General features: G+C 48.9%; 1 protein-coding gene across 3 annotated transcripts in view; it reads left to right on the forward strand.

Moving 5' to 3' along the window:
• LOC8038810 (short transient receptor potential channel 4-associated protein) overlaps nt 1-22,001 on the forward strand; it is a 69,266-nt gene that overhangs the window by 13,559 nt on the left and 33,706 nt on the right. For 2 of the 3 annotated variants that reach the window (XM_042292023.1, XM_042292024.1), the window contains exons 3-11: nt 1,775-1,876; nt 1,956-2,016; nt 8,801-8,858; nt 9,561-9,714; nt 10,438-10,548; nt 12,882-12,944; nt 13,001-13,063; nt 14,557-14,673; nt 18,648-18,861. In XM_042292023.1, the coding sequence (XP_042147957.1) occupies nt 1,775-1,876; nt 1,956-2,016; nt 8,801-8,858; nt 9,561-9,714; nt 10,438-10,548; nt 12,882-12,944; nt 13,001-13,063; nt 14,557-14,673; nt 18,648-18,861 (943 nt within the window). Of the gene's footprint in view, nt 1-1,774; nt 1,877-1,955; nt 2,017-8,800; nt 8,869-9,560; nt 9,715-10,437; nt 10,549-12,881; nt 12,945-13,000; nt 13,064-14,556; nt 14,674-18,647; nt 18,862-22,001 lie in introns of all 3 variants that reach the window. The other variant, XM_042292022.1, reaches the window with a different exon arrangement.

The following is a 22,001-nucleotide window of genomic DNA, read 5'->3' on the forward strand; positions in this document are numbered from 1 at the left end:
GCTGGTCCTCCATCTTCAAGTGGAAGGGCTTTACATTTTAATAAACTTTTGCTGTCGCATCCTCAAAGATCGCCCACCCCATACTTCTCTTTGTTAATCTCTTACCGGTAAAGCTTTCAATGATTTCTCGAAGGTGCAATTCCCAGGCAGCCCTCCCCCAATGACCACAAGCTTTTAGTTTGACTAACCGATTGGGCCGGACACAACGTTCGTTTTACTGATGTGCGGACGGAGTTTTAGTTGGGTCTGCAGGCGTTTCCTAGAGTCATGCAGACAGGTCAGCTGTGTGGGGGGGTCTTCCTCACCTCAAGGCTTAGGGAGAGGGAACAGAGTACCGTTTTTCAGACATCTCAGGAAGTTTGAGATAAGAGAAATCTTATAAGAGACCCTGGCACTCCAAAAATGTAATAAATTTTTTTCACACAAAACACTAGATTATGGTGTCGGGCACTTTTTAAAATATTTTTCACTGCAGAGTCGCATACATACTGAAAAAGAAAAAACAAACCATCTCAAGTCGAAATCGGAGGGCCAACACGGGGCACTGTGACATCATAAAGAATTGGAGTTTTGCAGGGCATCAATCCTCGCAACAACATCCTCGAATTAAATCGATGCCGTTTTTGGTGTTTTAGTGGACATGAAAATCATATTTCTCAGATACAATTATTTCTATTAACGAGCATGTGCCTTAGATGACCCACAACTTGAAAAGCATTTCATGCGCCTTGACATCGTCGCACATGACCATGGCAAAGAGAGAAAGCGCAGACCGAAACACCAGATTTTCGGCCCACGATTTTCCCATGGAAATTGGTTTTCCCTTGAGCCACAGATATTTTTCTCGGGTCCTCTGGGGCTCCCTAGAGTCCTCAAGCTGCCATGCTTCCTTAGCCATCCCTCTCCTACCGTAAAATACCGGGGAAGCGCCCTCTTTTAGACAAGTGCCCACGATTGACATTTCCAAAACTTTGGAATTCTGATCACATGTTAAGCACCCACCGCTTCCAGAGCGCCGCAAATCTTCACCACACTGTGGGAGCTGCGATAACACCAGCGGGGATCACGGGGATATCCACTTTCTTGTGATGAAGAGGGAAAGACATCTTGGGGCAGGGGAAACCATTAACTGTATTTTCTAGGTCACTTGGGTGCAGTGAGAGGTCCCTACAATGCTAAAGTTCAGCAGCCCAGTTGTAGCCATGTCAGGACCGATGGGGTGAAGATAATGCGGTGTGTCAATAAACGGTTCTTGACAACAAAACCGGTGGTCCCACGGCTTTTGTGAGACACATCTTGATAAAGTGTGCATGCTGCAATGGTTCCCTCACTTCTCGTGCACGCTGCTGCCATCTTGATTTTTACTGCTTCAGCCGGACAAGTGCCCATGTCTAGACTAACCAGTTTTTCAGTGAAAGTCAGATAGGCACTTCCCCAGTATATTATGGTAAGCAAAGTGTTTAGGCACTAGTTAACCGGGTCTGAGCCACCAATTGATACAGAACCATGAGCCCAACACTCCTTTGTATGTGCATTGTTACTCACAAGGTCTGTAAGGTTCTGCACTGCTATAATGGACGAATACCAAGACCTGTAGGAGTTTCTCGACTGCCGATAAAGGTATCAAAATAGAAAAGTCTGACCCACACTTTTTATGGGTCGATTGTTTACACCTTTTGACATGGTAGACGTTGCGGGCGAGGCCTCCGACGGCTTCGAGGTACCGTCTTCTGTGCCTGCGCGCGAGTTGCCCCTTGCTTTGTTCCCGTCGCAGGTGCTGCAGCAGAAGTTGCAGTACAACTCGCACGTGCGGTCGGACCAGGAGCAGCCCTCAGCCGGCCTCATAGAGGCATTGGTGCGGCTGGACGCCGTCGAGGTGGGTGGCGCTTTGCATAGCCCCTCCATCCCGTTTGTGGCCGAGAACTTCAGAAGCTGTTCCCTTGCCTCCGCGACAGATTCTGCAGCGCATCGTGATGCAGTCGAGCCGTCTGCCGAGGGAAAGTGCATTAAAGCTCGGTAAGCTGCGATTCGCTCACTTCTGGCTTCTTTGTGCCAGTTTGACAGGTGTGTTTCGCCAAAAGCTCGTTAGCTCGTCGCATCGGCCTGTCCTTGAAGTATGCGGCATTCACCCGGGAGTTGGGATGTTTTGGACAATCGAGTTGGGACGTGATGTCAGATGTTGCGTTTAATGGTCAGCATGCACCTTGAGCAGACTTCCTTTTGCCATTTGTTTGGAAGTTAAGAGCCCTAGAACGAAGAAGCCTGTTGCACTTTGAGGTGCTCTTTCGCTAGGTACTCGTTGAGGACATTGAGGTCGAGAAAGAATAACAGCACAACTGGCTTGTGTTAAACGGTTTATCCGACTCCTCGTTCGCTCGCGCTCGCGATTCCCCATCCCCCTCGTCTTCTTTTAGCTCCAGACTAAATGTCTCATGTCAGTGGTGTTCATTGTTAGTTTTTCAACATCCTCCCCCCCGCTCACGAAGTGAGGAAATTGGGGATAAGATTTACAAAGTTTCCAATGGGTAGAGCAGCTGCACTGGCCGTCGGATTACACAACCAGACGGCAGCTTAACAGCACACACCCTTACATTTCCATCTCTTCCTGGAAAAACTTAATGACACGTACCAAGGTCCAAAGATGTCTTGGAGTGATACGGTCAGGCAACAGTACTACATCGCCAACGTTCGGTGCACGGCTGCTGAGCGGTGGTGCAAGGTGGGCCGAACGAAGCTCTAGTAGGCATTCTTTCTTCCAACGTACCCAGAAGTTGTTCATGAGCCTCTGCCTATATTCCCACCGACGTGTTAGTGAATCTCTCGATGACGCGTGAGTTGGCTCCGCCTCTGGAAGAGTTATCAATCGCCTTCCTATGAGCGGGGTTCAAGACCGCTGGTTCACTATTATCGGCATGAAGGTAGGTGAGTGGCCGAGAGTTCAGCGCTGCCTCGATGTCAGTTAATACCGTCGTTGGTTCTTCAAACGACAAGCTCTGCCGTCCAAGAATTTTCCTGAGGCACGTTTTCACCGACCTCAGCATCCTTTCCCACCATCCTCCCCACCAGGCTGCCCGTTCTACAATGAACTTCCAGGTGATTCGGTGAACACTGCAGAAGTCTTGAGATTCCGCACTGCGAATAGCCTCCCACAAGGCCGGCAGGTCCTTCGCTGCTCTCTTGAATGTCAGCGCATTGTCGCTATAAATGGTGCTTGGGAGACCTCTTCGTGACGCGGAGCGTCGCAGGGCCAAAAGAAATGGCACCGTGGCCGCGGTGGATACCAGCTCGAGGTGTAGTGCTTGAGTGGTCGCTCAAGTGAATAAGGCAACGTAGGCCTTAACGCACTGCCCTGCTGAGTTGACCAACATTGGCCCCGCGAAGTCGATTGCCACGATTTGAAAGGGTTGACTCTCTTCCACTCTGTCCCGTGGTGGCGGAGCTATGGGGGCCATGGCCGGTTTTGATTGGAATCGTCGACAAATGTGACATTCCGCGATGATCTTCTTCACGGCTCATCGTGAACTTAAGGGGGGAGGCTGGTCTTTAACTTTTGTTTTTTTATTTTTCATTTATGGTGCTGAAATTTAGTATACTGATGTATTTCTCAGTGGTGATTTCAAATATGCAATTTGTTTTCAGATAGCTCTACTAGATCTTGAGTTATTAATAAATTTGGAATTTTAATTAGGTCCTCCTTACGGGTCGTTACCATAAAATTGGTCGAAATATATCAGAAATTTTTATAGAATTTCAATCACCAAGGCATGTTTTGTGCGGTGATGCTATTTTAGGACTGATTTAATGATATTACATCGGTAAAAAACATTTGCAATCAAGTTGCATAAAACGGGAAGCTATATCTTTTTGAGACTAATTAATTAAAATCATTGTATGATATATAAAGCAACAAAAATAGCATCACCGCATAAAACATGCTTTGATGAATGCAATTTTATAAACATTTTTGATATATTCTGAAAACACTTACGATAACGACCCGTAAAGAGGACCTAATTAAAATGACAAATTTATTGGTAACTCAAGATCTGGTAAAGCTATCTGAAAACTAATTGCATATTTGAAATCGCCACTGAGAAATACATCAGTATACTAAATTTCAGCACGATAAATGAAAAATAAAAAACAAAAAGTTAAAGACCAGCCTCCCCCCTTAAGAGCCAAAATCTGTCACGGATTTCTGTCAGAGTGGCCTGCAAGCCTCCATGTAATACTCTGAGGTGAGCATTCATGACAAGCGACTTGGTGAAGGGGTGATCTCCTAACAGAAGAGTAGGATGTCTCACCTCCTCCAAGGCTGTGGCTTGGTGAAGTCAGCCTCGAATACGCAAGGTTCCTGTGTCGTCAAGAAAGGGCTGCAGATCGGTTATTCTCTATCCTTTTGAGATACTTCCGCCTTGAACCAGCTCCTGGATCTCTCTGCCGAAGCATTCTCGTGGAACATTCTTGATCCAGAAAGCTTCTGCATCTCTAATATCACTGCTGTTAGGGGCAGTTCAGGTGACTTGTTCTGTCGACAACAACCTTGAACAAATCGTTTTATCCCATGCTGTGACACGCAGCATCTTGGTATAGCTGCTGAAATCCTCCAATGTCAAGATTGCGGTTGGTGCACTCACAGTGGTCAGTAGTATTTCGACCTGTTGTCGTCTCTCCCCATCAATTCCATTGAGGTTTTCATTTTCTGAGGTACTGCCAATTGGCCAGTTTCCTTCTTCTCGGGAAAGCCACTCAGGCCCAGACCACCATAACTGAAACGCACTTAGCTGCATTACCGTCTTCCCTCTAGTCAGGGCATCTGCTGGGTTCGCGCCGCCCGGGCGGTGGTGCCAATTAGAGGGATCGCTTAGTGCTTGTATTTCTGTCACTCGGCTACCGACGAAAGGTTTCCATGCAGTTGCTGTTCCTTTAATCCAACCGAGGGTTATCATAGAATCTGTCCAGTACCATAGTGTAACTACGACACCAACCAAAACAGTACACAGATATTTAACCATACGTGCTCCCAAAAAGGCTCCCATCAGTTGTAGTCGTGAGAGGGTCAGCGTCTTAAGCGGGGCAACTCTGGACTTGGCAAACACCAGAGTGACGCTGACATTTTCTTTTCTGCCCACGGCGCGAAGATAGGCACAGGCACCATAAGCCTGAGGGCTGGCGTCTGTGAAGACGTGAAGCTCCAGCTTGCTCTCACCATCTGCATTCTTTAAGTGTCTCGGAGCCATGATGCGTGGCGATTCCTTTAACTCGGAGCACCACGTTGTTCACTCTTGCCGTAGCGCTTCTGGTAGTTCTTCGTCCCATCCCAGACCATGTTGCCATATACGTTGGAACAAAATCTTTACTCGTATGACATAAGGTGAGAGGAACCCTAGGGGATCAAAGATCCTAGCAGAGGCTTTGAGGACGAAGCGTTTTGTAGTCATGTTTGTCAAGAGAATCTCCAAGAGATGGTCACTAGAGAACGTGAAGGAATCTGTGGTTTTGTCCCACACCAGTCCCAGTACCTTTGTGACTTCGTGGGACCTGATTGACGTGATGTGAGGTGAATTATCGACGTTCCCCTCCTTTTGATTGAATACGTTCTGCAGTTGGCTGGAATTGGTATTCCATTTGCGTAGTTCCATGCAGGCCTCTCTGAGCAATGTCTGTGCTCAGTCAGCGAGCCTGCGGGCTTCTTCGGTGCTTGCGGCTCCATTCAGTAGGTCGTCCGTGTAAAATGAGTCCAGCAAAAGAGCCGTGATGTCTTTGTTCGGATCACTTACGTTCTCTAAGTGATGACGAATTGTCGCCCCAAGTAGGAATGGACTGGCAGTTGTTCCAAAAGGAACTCGCGTCATGCGCCACTCTTTGATATCGGGCAGCGGCTCGCCTGGTCTGGGTGTCTTCTCAAACCAAAGAAACCGGAGAGCATCTCTGTCACACTCTGCGATTTCTATCTGCAAGAAGGCCTTTTGGATGTCAGCTGTGAGAGCCACCTTTTTCATACGAAATCAAAGCAGCACCGGCAAGGATTCTGTGTTGATGGTAGGCCCCTTAAGATGGTCGTTGATAGATCTGGTGTTCGGCGCGTGTGTTGAAGCGTCGAACATCACTCGAATTGTTGTCGATTCCGAGTTGGCCCGAATCACCGCTCGATGAGGCATATAATAAACGCATCCGTCACATGGGGACTTTTCGTTCACCTCTTCCGCGTGTCCGTCCTCAAAGTAATTGCGTATCGCTTTGTCATATAGTGCAATGGAGCCATCGTGCTTGAGACGTTAGATCAGGCTGCGGAGTCTAGACCTGGCAGTGATGTACTTAATTCCAAGTGTTGTTGCTGTCTCCTTCCATGGTAGAGCGACTTTGTAGCGGCCATTCTTCCAACTTATTTTCTCTGCGAATTGTTCGAGTACCGTACTATCTTGCTGTTTCGTACTGGTCGGTTCATCCATGATTTCAATGGCCTCCAGCTCGTCGTCTTCGGCGGTCATTGCTACTCCTAACACGCATACCATCAAGTTTGCGGTAGTATTCGACAAGACTCTCACGGTGCCTGTTGGACCCTGAAAGGTCCATCCTAGACTAGTTGAAATGGCCACCAGGCCGGGGATGGATGATGAGCGGCGTGTTTCGCCAGTTAACAATCTCCATATTTGGTCAGCGCCAATGAGCAGGCTTATGGCTTCCTCTGCTTGGACGGAGGGAAACATCAACTCGTCAGCGATAGACCCCGGGATTTTTTTAAGGAACAAGTGTTGGACGGATGTTTCGATGAGATCTTGGCAGATGAATGGGACGACAACGGCTTTTAAAACATACTCCATCATCGCATACTGGCCTCGAAGTCGTAGTCTGACCAGTGTGAAGTTCTGTTTTATCACGTCTGAGCCGCTGTTGGCAAATGTGTTAAGCTTCATGCTTCGTTGGCCTATAATTTTCAAGTTAAGTTTCCTTGCCAAGTCCTCTGATGAACGTCTTCTGGCTTCCACCATCAATAATACCGCGGATATATGCGCAGCTCTCATCACTCACGGCCCAGCTCCTGAAAGTTTGCAGTAGAATGCTCGAAGCTCGGTGAAGCGTCGTATTACTAGTCGTGAGTATATTGGCGGTCTCTTCCGGAACTGGTCTTGTTGTCTGCCAAAAATAATTGCACATTGACGAGACATGTCGTTGTCTGCATCCAGAACATCTCGTTTGGCTGCGGCAGTCTTTGGACCGATGCCCTCGTTTGGTGCAGTGAAAACATCTCATGTCTTGCGCTAATCTTCCTTTCTTTTCATCAAGTGCGATGTCAGCAGTATAGGCGCCGGTACTGTGACTGCTGGTTGCAAAAAAAGCAGTAGTTGTCTGTCCCGCTGGTTTGCAACGCGAACCAGCGGGACAGTTTGTATCGTTTTAGGAGCTATCGTCGGCGCGCTTGCTGGTCTTTTCTCGAGCGGTCCTGATCGTTCTCTGCTCTCGATTTCCATGCGAAGAAACCGCAAAAGTTTTGCCAGCTCCTCCCCGGCATCCGTTGTCGATGCAGCGACGTTGACTGCTCCATCGCCAGACGTGCTAGCCCCCTCTTCTCTGCCGGTGGAAACTACAAGTGGTGTTCCGTAGCTTTTGTGGCGATGGTAATCCACAACAATGTCCGTTGGAAGACTGGACAGGAGTATGTCCACCATCATTGTGGCGTACGTCGCACTTGAAACATCCAACGAGTGCAAACCGCGAATGTTTGTCTGGACGTGATCGTACACATTACGCAGTCCTTGGACATCACGCACTGACTTTACCATTGGAAGGTTTCGAAGCCGTTCCAGATATTCCCGCTGAATGTTTTGCTTGTCGCCAAGGTGTTCAGCAAGTATCTCTATTGCATCTCTGTAGCACGCTGCCGTAGCCTGTAGCCCGGAGACGGTACTGGCGGCAGGCCCAATCAGAAGCGACCGCAGGTACTGGAATTTTTCTCCATCAGAGAGCTTGGTGTTCTGATGTATTGAGGCGTCGAACTGCTCCCAGAAGGGTTGCCACTGCGTGAGCTCCTTTTGATGGTGTAGAAGTTGCAGTGTGGGGAGCTTCACTCCCGTAGCCTGGGATGGGTGGCCCCTGTCGCCGTCGGCTCCCGTAGCGGGTGTAGTTGGCGTTGCCTGCAACCACGCGATCTTGTTGCGCAGTTCGCTGAGGGTCCTAGCCACTTCGTCTTCATATTCTGCGACAGTGATGTAGTCGGTCTCCAGGTCAACATCGCTGATGTGTGGTTTGATCTCCTCGTTGACTTTACGGAGTTCCTCATTGCTCGTTACCAGTCTGACTCTCGGGTTCTGGAGAGAAGAGGCATTGACGGCGGTGGACTGGAGCATGGTCGTTATCTCGTTGATTATCTTCGTATTCTGACTGCGTCGGACTTTACGCTTGGTCTTGAGCCGATCCATTTTCAGGTTGATTCCTCAAGTCCAAGTCCCAGGTTTCGGCACCAAATAATTGTTGCGCTTTGAGGTGCTCTTTCGCTAGGTACTCGTTGAGGACATTGAGGTCGAGAAAGAATAACAGCACAACCGGCCTGTGTCAAACGGTTTATCCGATTTCTCGTTCGCTCGCGATTCCCCATCGCCCTTGTCTTCTTTTAGCTCCGGACTAAATGTCTCATGTCAGTGGTGTTCATTGTTAGTTTTTCAACAAGGCCGAAGCTGGCTTTTCTGAGGGCCAGTTGGCCCTCAGGAAAGCGAGGGACTCTTTTCGAGGCTGAGTCTCCTTTCTGGCACCCGCTTCCGGCGCTCGTCCCTTGCCCTCAACAGGGTGTTATCTTTTTCAGCGGAGGATCCCAGGTACCTGGTGTTGCAGAGCCACTGCGTGGTGCTACTTCATCGCCTGTGCGTGGACGTGAGTAGGGGCAGCGGGCCCGGTGCTTGGGACGTGCCTCCGACCGGTGCACTTACTGCGCCTTCATTTTTGGTCACGTCAGAATGCCAAGCTCCTGTTGGCTCTGATTGAAGGATAGTGGGTACACCTCGAGACAGCTTGCTTTGAGGCTCAAAATGAAGAGATAAACAGTGAAAAGCATGAGGTAAGCTATCTTTGGGGGTGAGACAGCAAAACCTTATCAAAAATTAACGATAAACACAAGAGGCACCTGCTACAAACTAGGTGACACGAGAACTGATACCGCAGATTGCGGACACGGCAAATTCATGTTTTTTGCATCGCGATAAAAGCGTGGGAATTCGTCACAAACTCTTACATTACAGGAAAGGATACAGCAGACTGCGGACGCGGCAGATACGTGTTCCACGATGCGATAAACGCGTGGAGACCGGACAAACTTGCACGCCATGGGAGCCAATATCTCGTGTGCAGGTCACGGACAAAGACACGGGAATTTGTTACGAACTCACGCGTCACAGAAACTGTCATTGCGCGCACAGATCTCAAACAAAAACGAGGGAACCCGTCTACGGAAAGCAATGACGCCCTGCCATTGTCCCGTCGGCGACTGATAAACGCACCGCTTGGGGGCGCGTCACGGCCACCACATTTGCGCATCCACGACTGTGCCCGACGGGGACCCCTTGCAGGACGCGGCCATTGCCCGGCGGCTGGCCCGCAGCCGGGAGCTGCTGGATGCCCTGCTGTCGCTGTTCCAGTTCACTGAGACCTGCCTGGTGACCTGCGAGTTGGTCGAGTGCCTCCTCCTGTCCCGCATGGCGGTCCTCAACCTGGCTAACCTCGGTGAGCGGCTGGTGCCTTTCGCCGCCTCTGGCGACGTTGGACGTTTCGGTCGCACGGTAGCGCCGAATCGCGTTTCGACGAAACCCAACTCGGACCTTGCGCGTCTGCGTTGCGTCGCACGAGGGTAGAAGGTGGCAGAGTCGGCTACCTGCCTAGCGTCTGCGCCAGATGAATTGCGCCGCACAACGCCGCACCGCCTCGGTACTTCCGTACTCCCTCTTGTCGCGAGAAAAGAGACGGGAGAGGATGGCGAAGGGACACTGCGAAGAGATGCCACGGTGCTTTTCCGGAGGGCCGAGACTGGATGTCGGCCTTGATTTTGTTTCTCGTACAATGTGGAACTGCGTACCATAAAATACCGGGGAAGCGCCCACCCCACTTTCACTGAAAACTAAGTTAATCTAGACGCGGGCGCTTATCCGGTCAAATGGGATGGTTAAGGTAGAATTTGTAGAATTTCCAAATTTGGGAAGTGTTAATAGCGGGCACTTGGAACGAAGTGGGTGCTTCTGCAATATTTTACGGTATGTTTTTTGAAATTTTTTTTCTGAACATTGCATACGGCATCACGAAGCGCGACGTAGAGTGTGCGTTGCCGTAAAAAGGTTGTTATCGCATTTTTTCTACCGGGAAGTAAACTTGGAAGTTTATTAGTCGAACCAGCGCGCGTGACCCCCTTTGAGGTGTGTGTGCATGCCTCTGACCTGGAAACTCTCCTCTCAGTGAACCTGTCCGGCCTGATTGTGCGCCTGGACGACATCCAGCTGGCCAACTTCTGCAAGATCCTGGCCATCAGCCTGTCGGACCTGGACGTATACGAACACAAGACCTCCCGTAAGTGTCGGACTCCGGCGGCCATTTTTGTTTCCTCGCTCTCGCGTGCGCCGTAATGTTATGAGTTTGGAGGCGAGGCGACGGATGGTTGTAGGCTCGGACCATAGAAGGAAAGGTTTCTTTTTTAGAGCTTGAGCTCTAAAAAAGAAACACCGCTCCAACTTGAGCGGTGTTGCATTGTGGGACATTTCCCAAAATGACGTCACGTGTGATGTTACGAGGGTCACGAATGAAGGCCTCAACGGAGGTCACGAATGACATCACGAGGGCCACAAGTGACGTCACGAGGGAGGAGGAAGAGACTGCAAGGAGGAGAGGATACCCTCCTCTCCTTTCTCTCCCCTCCTCCTCAAGAGCTGAGCTCTTATTCGGCATTGCAGGGAATTGTAAACGTCTTTCATTTTTTCTCCATTCGGTTAGACATGTGTCACTCATTTTTTCTCCATTCAGTTAGACATGTGTCGCCTGCCTGGGTCACTTTAGCCGAAGCGGATGATGCCGACGAGCCGACTGCTCATGTGTCGGCTCGTCTTCACTCGGTATAAAGGCCTATGTGTCTAATAATCGAGCACCAGCCCATTCTGCCTTATTTCGCCGATTACTTTCACAGGCCGGTTCGATTACAACTTGAGGGCACAAGGGCAAGCTAAAAAACACCGTATTCGTGCATAGAAAAACACTTAAGGCGAACGTTTTCAGCATTGATTCCTGCGCGATTTCGAACCTCAAGTATGTCAAGTGAAGCTGTGACGTACCGTATTTACACAAATGTAGGTCGACCCATTTTTCAATTTTTCAAAAATCTGAAGTGCGGGGGTGAATTTATAATCGAACCAAAGCAGCCACCTCCGATAAAAACTAAACAATCGCGATATCAAGAACACCTCCGCTTGTTATGAGTTCAGCCAGCTGTGCCTGCAGCATTGCGCTATTCTGCGCGCTCAATTTACGATTAATTTTTTTAATTTGCACGAACGAGTATTATTGATAGGGATTCGCAAATTAACCCGAATGTGTGGCGGTGAACAGTGCACCATGCGCCCAACTTCCGGGAATGGCGGCACTTCTTGTAAGACCCACTCCTGAGGCTGCTGGAACAGCCTCACGGCTTACCGGCTCACCAGGCTTACTTCTTGCGGCGTCTTTTCGCAGTTTCTCGCGCGATTCACGGTCGCATGTCATTCGATCGAGTGTCGAGATCATGCTGGAGTGCTAACTACGTTGTTTTTTGTTATTGACGCGCGTGATCCGGGCAGTTTAGGTTTTCGGTGCTCGTTAATGGCCATTCTTCACCCAGAAACAACCAACAACTGCGCTGTTGGATGCAAGTTCGACCCGTCGGAGCGGCGATGCTCCAGTGGAGTTTGCAATGACGCGGAATCTTAAAGTGTGACGGCAAACGAAGAGGCTTCCGCGGGCCAAAGGCTTGCGACGTACGCCGCAAAAGCGTGCAATTGGTCCCTACCCGTGACATGCAACGCGATCGCCGAGCAAGCGCGAACGATATGGTCATTTGCAAAGTGGAAGATTTCGTTGGATGACGCCGCCGACGTGCTTCGAGAACGTAGCAGTGATGACGACGGGACTGACATCACCAGTGCGGACGAGTCGTAGTCTAGTCGCGGACGGAATGAGAAGAGGGAGCAGCTTTAGTTGTCCCACTTCCACGGTGAACTTTCCAGTTTCGATAACGCCTGGGCATCTCATGCACCTCGCACGTCAGGTTTTTACGTGCATCCCTCTTGAGAGCTGAGGGCCAACAACTGCTTTGCTCAAGATGGCTAGCTGGGCTGGTTGGTTATTCATCGCTAGGGCACGTTTCAGCGTTTAGAAACACAAGCATTTTCTTTCCCCCTTTGGAGTGACTCTGGTCGCTTCATTTAGGCAGGCCTTACGATCTTACTTATGCCACGTGTGCTGGATGCCCAAACGTTTCACGAGCAACAAAGTTGGAGATTCGGCATGGAGATAATCGATGGCAAAGTGTCTAGGAGATGCTTAGAAAGGCGGCGCTGTCGTGACGATCGTCTGTTTTCCGTTGCAAACTAGAATTTGGAAATGTTTACTCATTTATTGTTGAAACAAGAGCAAGTGCGCAAGCAAGCTGCCGAACATTAAACGTGACTAAACCCGAGACGTGGAAGGAAAGAAAAAAAAAAAACGATACACAAAAGGAAATCGTCTTTGGCGAGACGGTGTAGCCGTGTCCCTCTTTTAGCGTGTCTTTCTCGTCCTTCTGTACGTCGGGCGTAGTCGCATCGGGTCCATGGTTCGGTGCCTCTCGATCGCGTCTTCTCGGCGTGGAACCATAGCGGGGCTCCCTCTGTCCGCAGTGTACGCCCAGTGCAAGGAGAAGAAGCGGAAGGACTTCACCTGCGTGCGCGACATGAACCAGGGTGAGTGGGGGCGGGCGTCCCCGTGGCCGGACTGGCAGCGTCTTGGTCGTGCGCAGAGGTCATCCTGAGTGTTCCGGGCATCCTGGAGCGGCTGGTCCACATCGCCTGCGCCAAACCATGTGAGGCATTGGGGGGGGGGGGGCGGCGGCGGCGGCGGCGGCGGGACGGGACGGGACGGGACGGGACGGGACGGGACGGGACGGGACGGGACGGGACGGGACGGGACGGGACGGGACGGGACGGGACGGGACGGGACGGGACGGGACGGGACGGGACGGGACGGGACGGGACGGGACGGGACGGGACGGGACGGGACGGGACGGGACGGGACGGGACGGGACGGGACGGGACGGGACGGGACGGGACGGGACGGGACGGGACGGGACGGGACGGGACGGGACGGGACGGGACGGGACGGGACGGGACGGGACGGGACGGGACGGGACGGGACGGGACGGGACGGGACGGGACTACCTGGATGCGTCTTTGACTGCCTCGTTTGAATTCGGAGAACGGAGTGACGGTACTCCAAGCGTAGCTCGTTCGGCAATTACAGCGGACCCGAAACAACAATGAATTGCGTTGCAAGAGCTGACGTGGACGCTGCGGCCATGGCAGTGGGTCGTAGAAATGCCGACGAGAAGGGGTGAATGGACGCGAAAGTCACCGGCGTCTGCTTTGGTTTCTGGCAACCGTCCGGCCACAGAACGAGCTGAAGTCGAGCACCAGCGTACTGTGGAGAAGCAACACTCATGGAAGCAAGTTCTGCAGATGTTGCTTCTCCACAATGCACTGGTGCTCGGCAAGAAGCGCCCTCAACAGGACCAGCCGTTGAGGCCGCCTCTTGCCGCTTTCTTATGTTGAGTTACGTTACGGAAGCTTGCATCGGCTTGCATTGAGGAGTTCAAGGAGTATGTTTGAACGCGACATTCGTGGCACTCATGTTCGGGTAACCCATATGTAATGTAATAAAACGCGAGAATGTGCACCTGCGTCAGCCAGCCTTAAAGCGGAACAGTGTCTAGCACAATCGATTCTCGGATTAGATTTCGTCGAGTCCGGTCGTTGTTGAGGGGCCCCGCTCCATCAATCTATTCGAGGTTAGAATGTCAGCACGGGTGAACCCTTCTCAGAATTGCTGACCCAGTGCACTGCTAAAACTAATGTGTTGATCGGGGGGGAAGGGGGGGTTCGATGTAATCTTTAATATAGTACAGTCAAATCTCGTTTATTTGAACTCGCGGGGGACCGAAAATTTGGTTGAATAAAGCAAAGTTTGAATTACTGGGATTTTCCTCCCATATAGATGCATAGGATGGGACCTGCATGTTTGTTTGAATTAAGAGAGCTTGAATTAATGAGATTCAATTGTATTGTGATTTCTTCCACTAAATACGAATTGACAGAAATTTTACCAGCGGGTGTTTTTCCGATTTTTTTAGAGGACCTACGGAATCGTCTGCCGTTCCGAAAGAAGTGCCTGCAGCCTTCGTGATTACGTTGTGTCGAGTGGCACAGACCTATCAATTTTTTCGAAAACTTGCGAATTTGCCTGAAAATGTTTGTTCCCCAGCCATTAAAAAGTTGTGAGAATTTTTCGTCTCGTCCGCAGACACGCCCCGGTTCCCTTCGGCCGCTGGCGAGATGAACCACTGGATGCAGTGGATCGAGCGCCAGGTGTCCGCCTGCGTCCAAGGCCGTCCCTCTGCCCGGCCAGACTTTGTGGGCGGTGAGCAGAACTGTGGAATAGCCGAAGCGACTAAATTTTCCTAAATTTTTGCGAATCGGAAAATGAGATCCCTTGAATATGTCACCCCGTGGTAACTAATACATGGCATACCGCCCCCATTCGCAAAAGTTTGTGCCTGCAATACGTTTTCGAAGTTCACACTCCACCCAATTTCTCGAAGTGTCGAGCCCACGATAATGGAGTTGTTCGATACGGTATTTAGGAGAAGGTGTGGGTCTTGAGACAACGAAGAGTTGCAAATTCTAGAGGGGACTGTAATGCTGCGTGCGTGGTGGAGTCGGGAACATTTGAGGCTGCCACGCGGAGGAACAGGGTTCAAACTCCGCTCGGCCTGGTTCTTTCTTTTTCTCAATCTTTGATTTTCTCCGGACCGTTTTCAGTTGTCGTCGTCTGTTCTGGTTTCGAACATTCTTGAACCTACCACACGTATGGAAGCAGCAGTAATGGGCCGCCGTCGCGCAATCTGTGCTTCCTTTTCGTTTAAGGCAGGAGTTGGGTTTTGAGACTAACTTTTTAACTACCAGAGTTAGGCTAAGGGAGTTAGCATCAGCTTCCTTCTTTGCTATGAAAAGAAACTGTCTTTGAAGCTTTCCTGATGTCTTTGTTGCAAAAGCCACAGGTCAGATTTGATAACCTAAAAGTTTTAACCCCTGCATTTGCTATTTAGGAATAATATTCAGCAGGCAGAAGTGAAATCAGATGGATAGTTTTCAAGATGTCCCCTGCACAAGCAAGCCAGATGACAGAAAAACATGTTTTGAGAAAATCGAGAAAGAAGTTAAAAGATGGCGGCTTAGCCTTATATCTTGTAGCACTGCCTTAAAAGTTGCCTTCGATGTCCAGGAGACATATTTATAAGAAGAAATACTGTAAATGTAATTCAAGTACATTAATCAAACAAACAAAAGGAACTGAGCAAGTTTGGTTTTGGAGTAACCTCAGCCACTGAAAATCAGTGACAGTTCCTCATTGCACAAACAAACGAGAATAGAAAATAGACAAGTCATTAAATCTCTTTGACAGCTTCCAAAATACCTTAACACATCTCTCTAAAAAATAGTGATATGGAATTTTTTTTTTTAATGGGATAAATAATATTTTATTGTTCATGAATACAGTTTTTTTTAATTGGACCTAGAATGATAGATATATTTGGGTTTTCTGTGACATTTTGTCATTCAAAGATAAATAACAAAAAGTTTGATTAAAAAAAGGACTATCAACGGTCCCTGTCGGGCATTTGCCAGTTGTGAAATTCTCATGTGGTCGCCAAGGCTTCCATTTGTACCGAATGTGCAATTTTTGAGCACATTAGGGGTTCTTTTTAATTACTTCTTGCATGAAATCTCACGTTTTGGTGCAAAGTGTGAAAATGGGCATTTTTCTATTCTTATTGATAAAGTTGCATATAGGAGGCCACTCTTGGTGGCCATAGTTCAACTGTTCTGAAATGTACTTTTAGCACAACTTCTTGCAGTCGTGTCTTCTCAAAATTCGGCGACAAAAAAAAAAAGCTCCGACTAGCGAAAGCAAAATTGCAGAGATCAAGGCCCGCAAAAGCCTTTCGCAAGCGAGCAACCACTTCACACTGGCGCAAGCAGACGAAACGCGAGTCAGAAAGAGAGCGGACGAGAAGGAAAGCATGCGGGAAGGTTCACTCATTGCCCGGGCAACCGGAATGCGCGGTGCGGTTGCCCGCGTGCGCTCGGATCACGTGCTTGACAGAGCCAATGAGCAGCCCGTTCCGGATTTCGACGTTTCGGGCGCCGTCCAATGGCACTACAGAAACGTCCTCATTGCCAATCGAGAGAGAAGAAAATGGCCTTTCGAACGCGTCCAAGATCGCCGTGCTCTGCCGCTCTATTTGCAATCGAAAATTCTTCAAATTTTTTGTGTTATCTGTTACCTTTTTGGGCAGTTTTCGGGGCACAATTATTAATTTGTTACTAATCTTGCGTGCAAGATATGTACACATACAAACCTTGGCGAGCATAAATACCTTTTCCGTATTCCTTTAAGTTTGTAGGCACGAGTTCACCTCATATAAATGTTTATTTTCAGTTCTATGTCCCTGAAATATATTGCCTAGAGGCAGTCTTGGGCAGTAACTAGTTGCTAGTACGAGTTACCGGTAACTCATTACTTTTTCCGGTAACTTTTACACGTAACGCGTTACTCTTTAATACCGGTAACTTGTAACTGTCGCACTGTTACTTTTTTATTGGGTAACTGTAACTGTTTACGCCGTTACAGTTACTTTTTTTTTTCTATATAAATTAGAACCCACTGCAGCGGACATGGAGAAATTGCCGTCTTGAAGTATTTTGCTCCAAACTCCTCGCTGACAAAAAAAAGAATAAGAAGAAGAAGGGTGGTTACTCATTAAACAAACAAAAAAAATTGCCTGCTTTAGCCCACGACCGAGAATGCATGACGGACAAGTCAGCACAAAACCGGGAGATTAAGGAAACGACGCCCGCGGTGTTAGGGGCGGCAAACAATGTCTGTTTCACTGACTTTGGCTCACACTTCTCTCATGGGAGCCATCTGCGGGTGTCGGTGGTCGTGCGATGCCTCCGAGTATTCCGTCTGGGCTGTGCCTGGGATATGTCCCTGCTGACGTTTTTACACCCAGCCGTTCGCCGTTTCCTCATTCCTATTAGGTGTCAAGGAAGCCGTAAGCCGGCGCTTGTTTAACATATTCATTTTTTTCGGAGCTGCTCGAATGAACACGACTTTTACAGTTGGCTTTTCGGACATGGACGCCGCGATGGTCATCGTACACTCGTAAAGCACCAGAAGCGCATTGTCTTCTTTTCCCCTTTTATTCTTTTGAAGCTGTTTGACCTGCTATGTTTAGGCCTGCTTTCGAGTATATCCCATAAGATAATTATGTGACCATCTCTGTGCTCATTCTTTTCGGAGTGAAAAATAAGCCAAAAACGTTCACTGGCGCGGGCCGATTACAATTTTGAAAAACGGTTGATTCTAAGTTGTAACAATTGTTGCAAATAAATTATGCACATCAAAATGCTGAAACGGCGAATGACGCAAAAAAAAGAAACACCCTTCGGCTTTAAATTTTTCTAATTTCTCAGTTTACCTTTCTTCTCACTATAGTGTAACAAACAAAATAATATTGTGTGGGTTTGTGATTCTTTGTGTCCGATTTTTGTACTGTAACGAGAAAGTAACGTCGTTGCTGTTTTTGCAATAACTGTAACTGTAACACGTTACTTTTTACTGATAACGTGCCCATGACTGCCTAGAGGACAATATATTTTTAGAACTAGACTGAAGCTTTTGCAGTATTTGCAAGAACAGAAACATGTACTACCTGCAAGTAACAGTCTCTTATAGCATTGTCAGTATTGTAAGCCCACAGTAAAAAGATAACGCATACAAAATGAGGAAATTTATACGCAGCAAATTTGTGCACTATCTACGTTAAACAATCTTACAGTTTTGTCAGAATTACTTCAAGCCGACAATGAAAGAATGATGCGTACAAAATTAGAAAATATATACGGCAAATCTACGCACCCTCTTCGAGAAATGCCGTAAGCGACCTACTTTTCACGAGGACCCAATTGTCTCAAATGTCGCAGCTCAAACAATATAGCGAAAAATATATCCCGCAAAAAAGTTACCCCACGATAATGAATGCATGGCATACCACTCCCAATTGCGAAACACTTCCGAAGCCCACGTGTCGCAAAATTTGCGAAATATCGACCCCGCAAAAATCGATTTGTTCACACCAGTCGTTTGTAACATTGTCGGGATTATTTCGAACCCCAAGGAGACGAAGCAACGTTTTAAGCAAAACCAAGGAACTACGTGCAATCTCGTGGCGAGCAGTCGCATCCGGTCGTGACGCGGTTATTGTTGCAACGGAAACGTCCGGACCGTCCTCGTGCCGCGTCGTGACCCTCCCCACCGGCCTCCCGCAGGGATCTCGCAGTGGAACCGGGACACGGGCCGCTTCCAGCACGAGGCGGCCCTGCAGATCTCGGCGGAGATGACCTTCCGGGCGGAGGCGGTCTACATCCTGGGTCTGCTGCTGGCGGGCAAGCGACGCCGGGAGGTGCAGAGGGCCCTGGCCGCCCTGCGCCTCATCCCCCGCCTCTCGGACCTCTTTGACCACTTCGTCTGGAAGTACAATGCGTGCGTGGCCTTCTCACACTCTCGGGGGAGGGAACGGTCTAATCCACACATGTTTAAATAGTGCCCTCGGGATTTTCCTGGACCGTCCGTACCCCTAAGTGAAGTGGTTTCTCAGGTCGATCTCTTGCAACTAGGGGTGTGCAAATACTCGAATATACAAATTCGAATCAAATACCAAGTTCTTGAATAATTCGATTTGCAAATCAAATTTCTAGAATTTGGTCACTCGAATATTCTATATATTCGACCAGAGACGCGCGGTCGGCGTGGAGCTGACAAAAGAGTCGTTTTTTTTCTCCCGATGTTAGTGCAGTGAAGTTAGATAGACTATGCGAGAAACACCTCTTGGTCCTACCATTTCTCACAAAATCTAACGTACAGGCTAGAAAAAAGAGAAGTGACAAATGTCACAAACCTTTATAGCACGCAGGTTTAATCATGATCGTGACACAATCTAAACTTGAATCACAACCAAAACATCCCGTTTGCGCCGCTTCCAGAGAGGAATAGTTGCGAGGCTGGAATTCCAGACCATGCCTGATTCTTTTCATGAGTAAAGCCCCTTGTTTCAGATTGAAGCGTCAATGTAAAACGCACTTGCCACATTCACACAAACCGCCGACTGCAAGATCACAAAAACTTTCAGCCTTTCCACCCTGGTGAAGAAGGAAGACCATCGGAACGAGAAAACAGCACAAACAAAAACGACGAACCAGTAGAAGAGTAGAACAGCGCCTTGTCTGTGTGTATACTCTTCTACTGGCCCGTCGTTTCTGTTTGCACTGTTTTATCGTTCTGATGCATCATTAACTCATCCAGATTTCTACGCTTATAAAGGAAGACCAGCGAAGCTGTACTATGGTGGGAACGAAGTGATGGCCGGCCGCAAGTCGGCAAGCCAGAGTAGAAAGGCTGGAAAGGTTGCCGCCATCTATGTGCGACGGTGGCAACTAGACAATCAGAAAGCCGGTTGTCTGGTTGCCGCCGTCGCTTATAGATGGTGGTAGCTGTCCAGAGTTTAGTGTCATCATTTGTTTGCTGAAAGACACGATACTGGGAAAACTAGCCTTTAAAGGGATGCTGAACTGAAATCTGGATTCTGTATTGATTGTGAGTCCACACATCTCGGTACCAGAAGAGAACTGGCTCTCGTGCTTTATGTCATGAGCCCGCGCCAGGCTCCGAGCTGCTGCTCGAGCGCCCGCGCAACACCGATACATCTTCCGCTCTTTAAAGAAAAGAAATACAAAGAAAATAAGTACGAAAATAACATAACATACAAAGAATGCAGATAGCATTAAATAAAAAATAAACACACAAAAGAAACTATGGAAACTGTTCAAATGTTTTGTCGTAGGTTAGTCGACGTGGTGCGTGTCTGCTTCGTGATGATCTTCTCAGTGCTGGAGCCTCATCTGTCAAAGTTTCACCGGATGCTGGGGATGGATGTGTGGAACGATGGTCTGTATCTGGGTTACAGTGTGGTTGTGGAAGCTGTGGAGACTGCGAAGTCTGTGAAGGCTGCGGATTGTCGTGGGCGTCGGAGTGCTGCTGTGGTGAAGCGGCATCTTCATCCAGGCAATCATTGAATGCTTCCGACGTTTTCAACAAATGACGGCGGTTTCTCCTGTAGATCCTGTTCCGCTCGGTTTGGACAGTGTAGGATCGTGGCCCGGCACAATTTGTTACCCTAGCTTTCTCAAACCAACCGCCTTTTCCTCGCATGCGGACGACGTCACCGCTCTTCAAGTCCTTCAGCGACGTTCCAGGCTTGTTTTGTTGCCTCTTGCACACAGGTTTCCTCGGGTGCGATGAGAAATCAGGAAGTTGTGCTCGCTACTAGGGTCCATACAGCAACTCTCCCGGAGACTGTCCTCCTATCAAAGGGGAACACCGATAGTTCAAGAGACCGAGAAAAAAATCATCCCCTGCATCATCACATTTCTTTAAAATTCTCTTTGCAATTTGTACCCCTTTTTCAGCAAGACCATTGGATTGCGGAAAGTGGGGGCTTGATGTCACGTGATGGAAGTCATAAACCCTGGAAAATCGTTTAAACTCGGAAGATGAAAATTGTGGCCCATTGTCTGAGCAAACTTCTATTGGAGTGCCGTGCCTTGCGAACCAGCCTGACAATGTATGGATGATGGTTTGCGAACAGGTGTCCTGGAGTCTTTCAACCTCTGGGTAGTTTGAATACGCATCAAATGCAACTAAATAAGAGTAACCTCCATAGGCAAACAAGTCAATGCCAACACGATACCATGCGTAAGGAGGGGGCTCGCGCATCATTAGTGGTTCGCGGGGTTGCTGATATGCAAACTTCTTGCATGTCGCGCATTCCGCAACAAAGGTGTGAATGTCCTGCGCCATTTTGGGCCAAAACATGAGTTGGCGTCCCCTTTCTTTGCATTTGTTTACACCTAAGTGCCCTTGGTGGACCCGAGCTAACATAACTCGCCGAAGTGACAAAGGGATCACCACCTTCGTTCCTTTAAGAATGATTCCATTGACCACCGACAGTTCAGGGTCTAGTGACCTGAAGTTGCCTTGCAATGGGTACCCGTTCTCTAGACAGTGAAGGACGTGTTGTAACTCAGGGTCCCTCTGTGTTTCAGTTCTGAGTCTGTCCTGTGTTGTCTCGCTCACAAGTGCGGCAAGCATTCCCACAGCGTGTACTTCAACATCCTCCAAGCCTTGCTTGTGATGAGGACTATGCTGCCCAGCTCTTGACAAAGCGTCAGCTAGAACAAGCTTTCTGCCAGGTAGAAACTGTAGCGTGAAGTCGTACCTCATCAGTCTCAAAAAGAAACGTTGTAGGCGAGGGGGAACATCACCCAGTCTTTTTTTTGATAAAGCGACCAACGGGCTGTGATCAGTCTCGAGAAGGATGTGTCTACCATATGTGAGGTGGTGAAACCTCTCACATCCAAATACCAGCCCAAGCGCCTCCTTCTCAATCTGAGAGTATCGTGATTCGCTGTCCGAGAGTGATCGGGACGCATACGCTACAGGGTGCCACGACTTGTCGTACAGCTGTAATAAGGCCGCTCCAAGTCCATCTGTAGACGCGTCAGCCGACAGTTTTGTGGGTCTACTAGGGTCAAAAAGTGCGAGGACTGGAGCACTGGTCAGCATGA

This window comes from Ixodes scapularis, unplaced genomic scaffold, assembly GCF_016920785.2.
Source record: "Ixodes scapularis isolate PalLabHiFi unplaced genomic scaffold, ASM1692078v2 PGA_scaffold2__306_contigs__length_199485367, whole genome shotgun sequence".
Taxonomy (NCBI): domain Eukaryota; kingdom Metazoa; phylum Arthropoda; class Arachnida; order Ixodida; family Ixodidae; genus Ixodes; species Ixodes scapularis.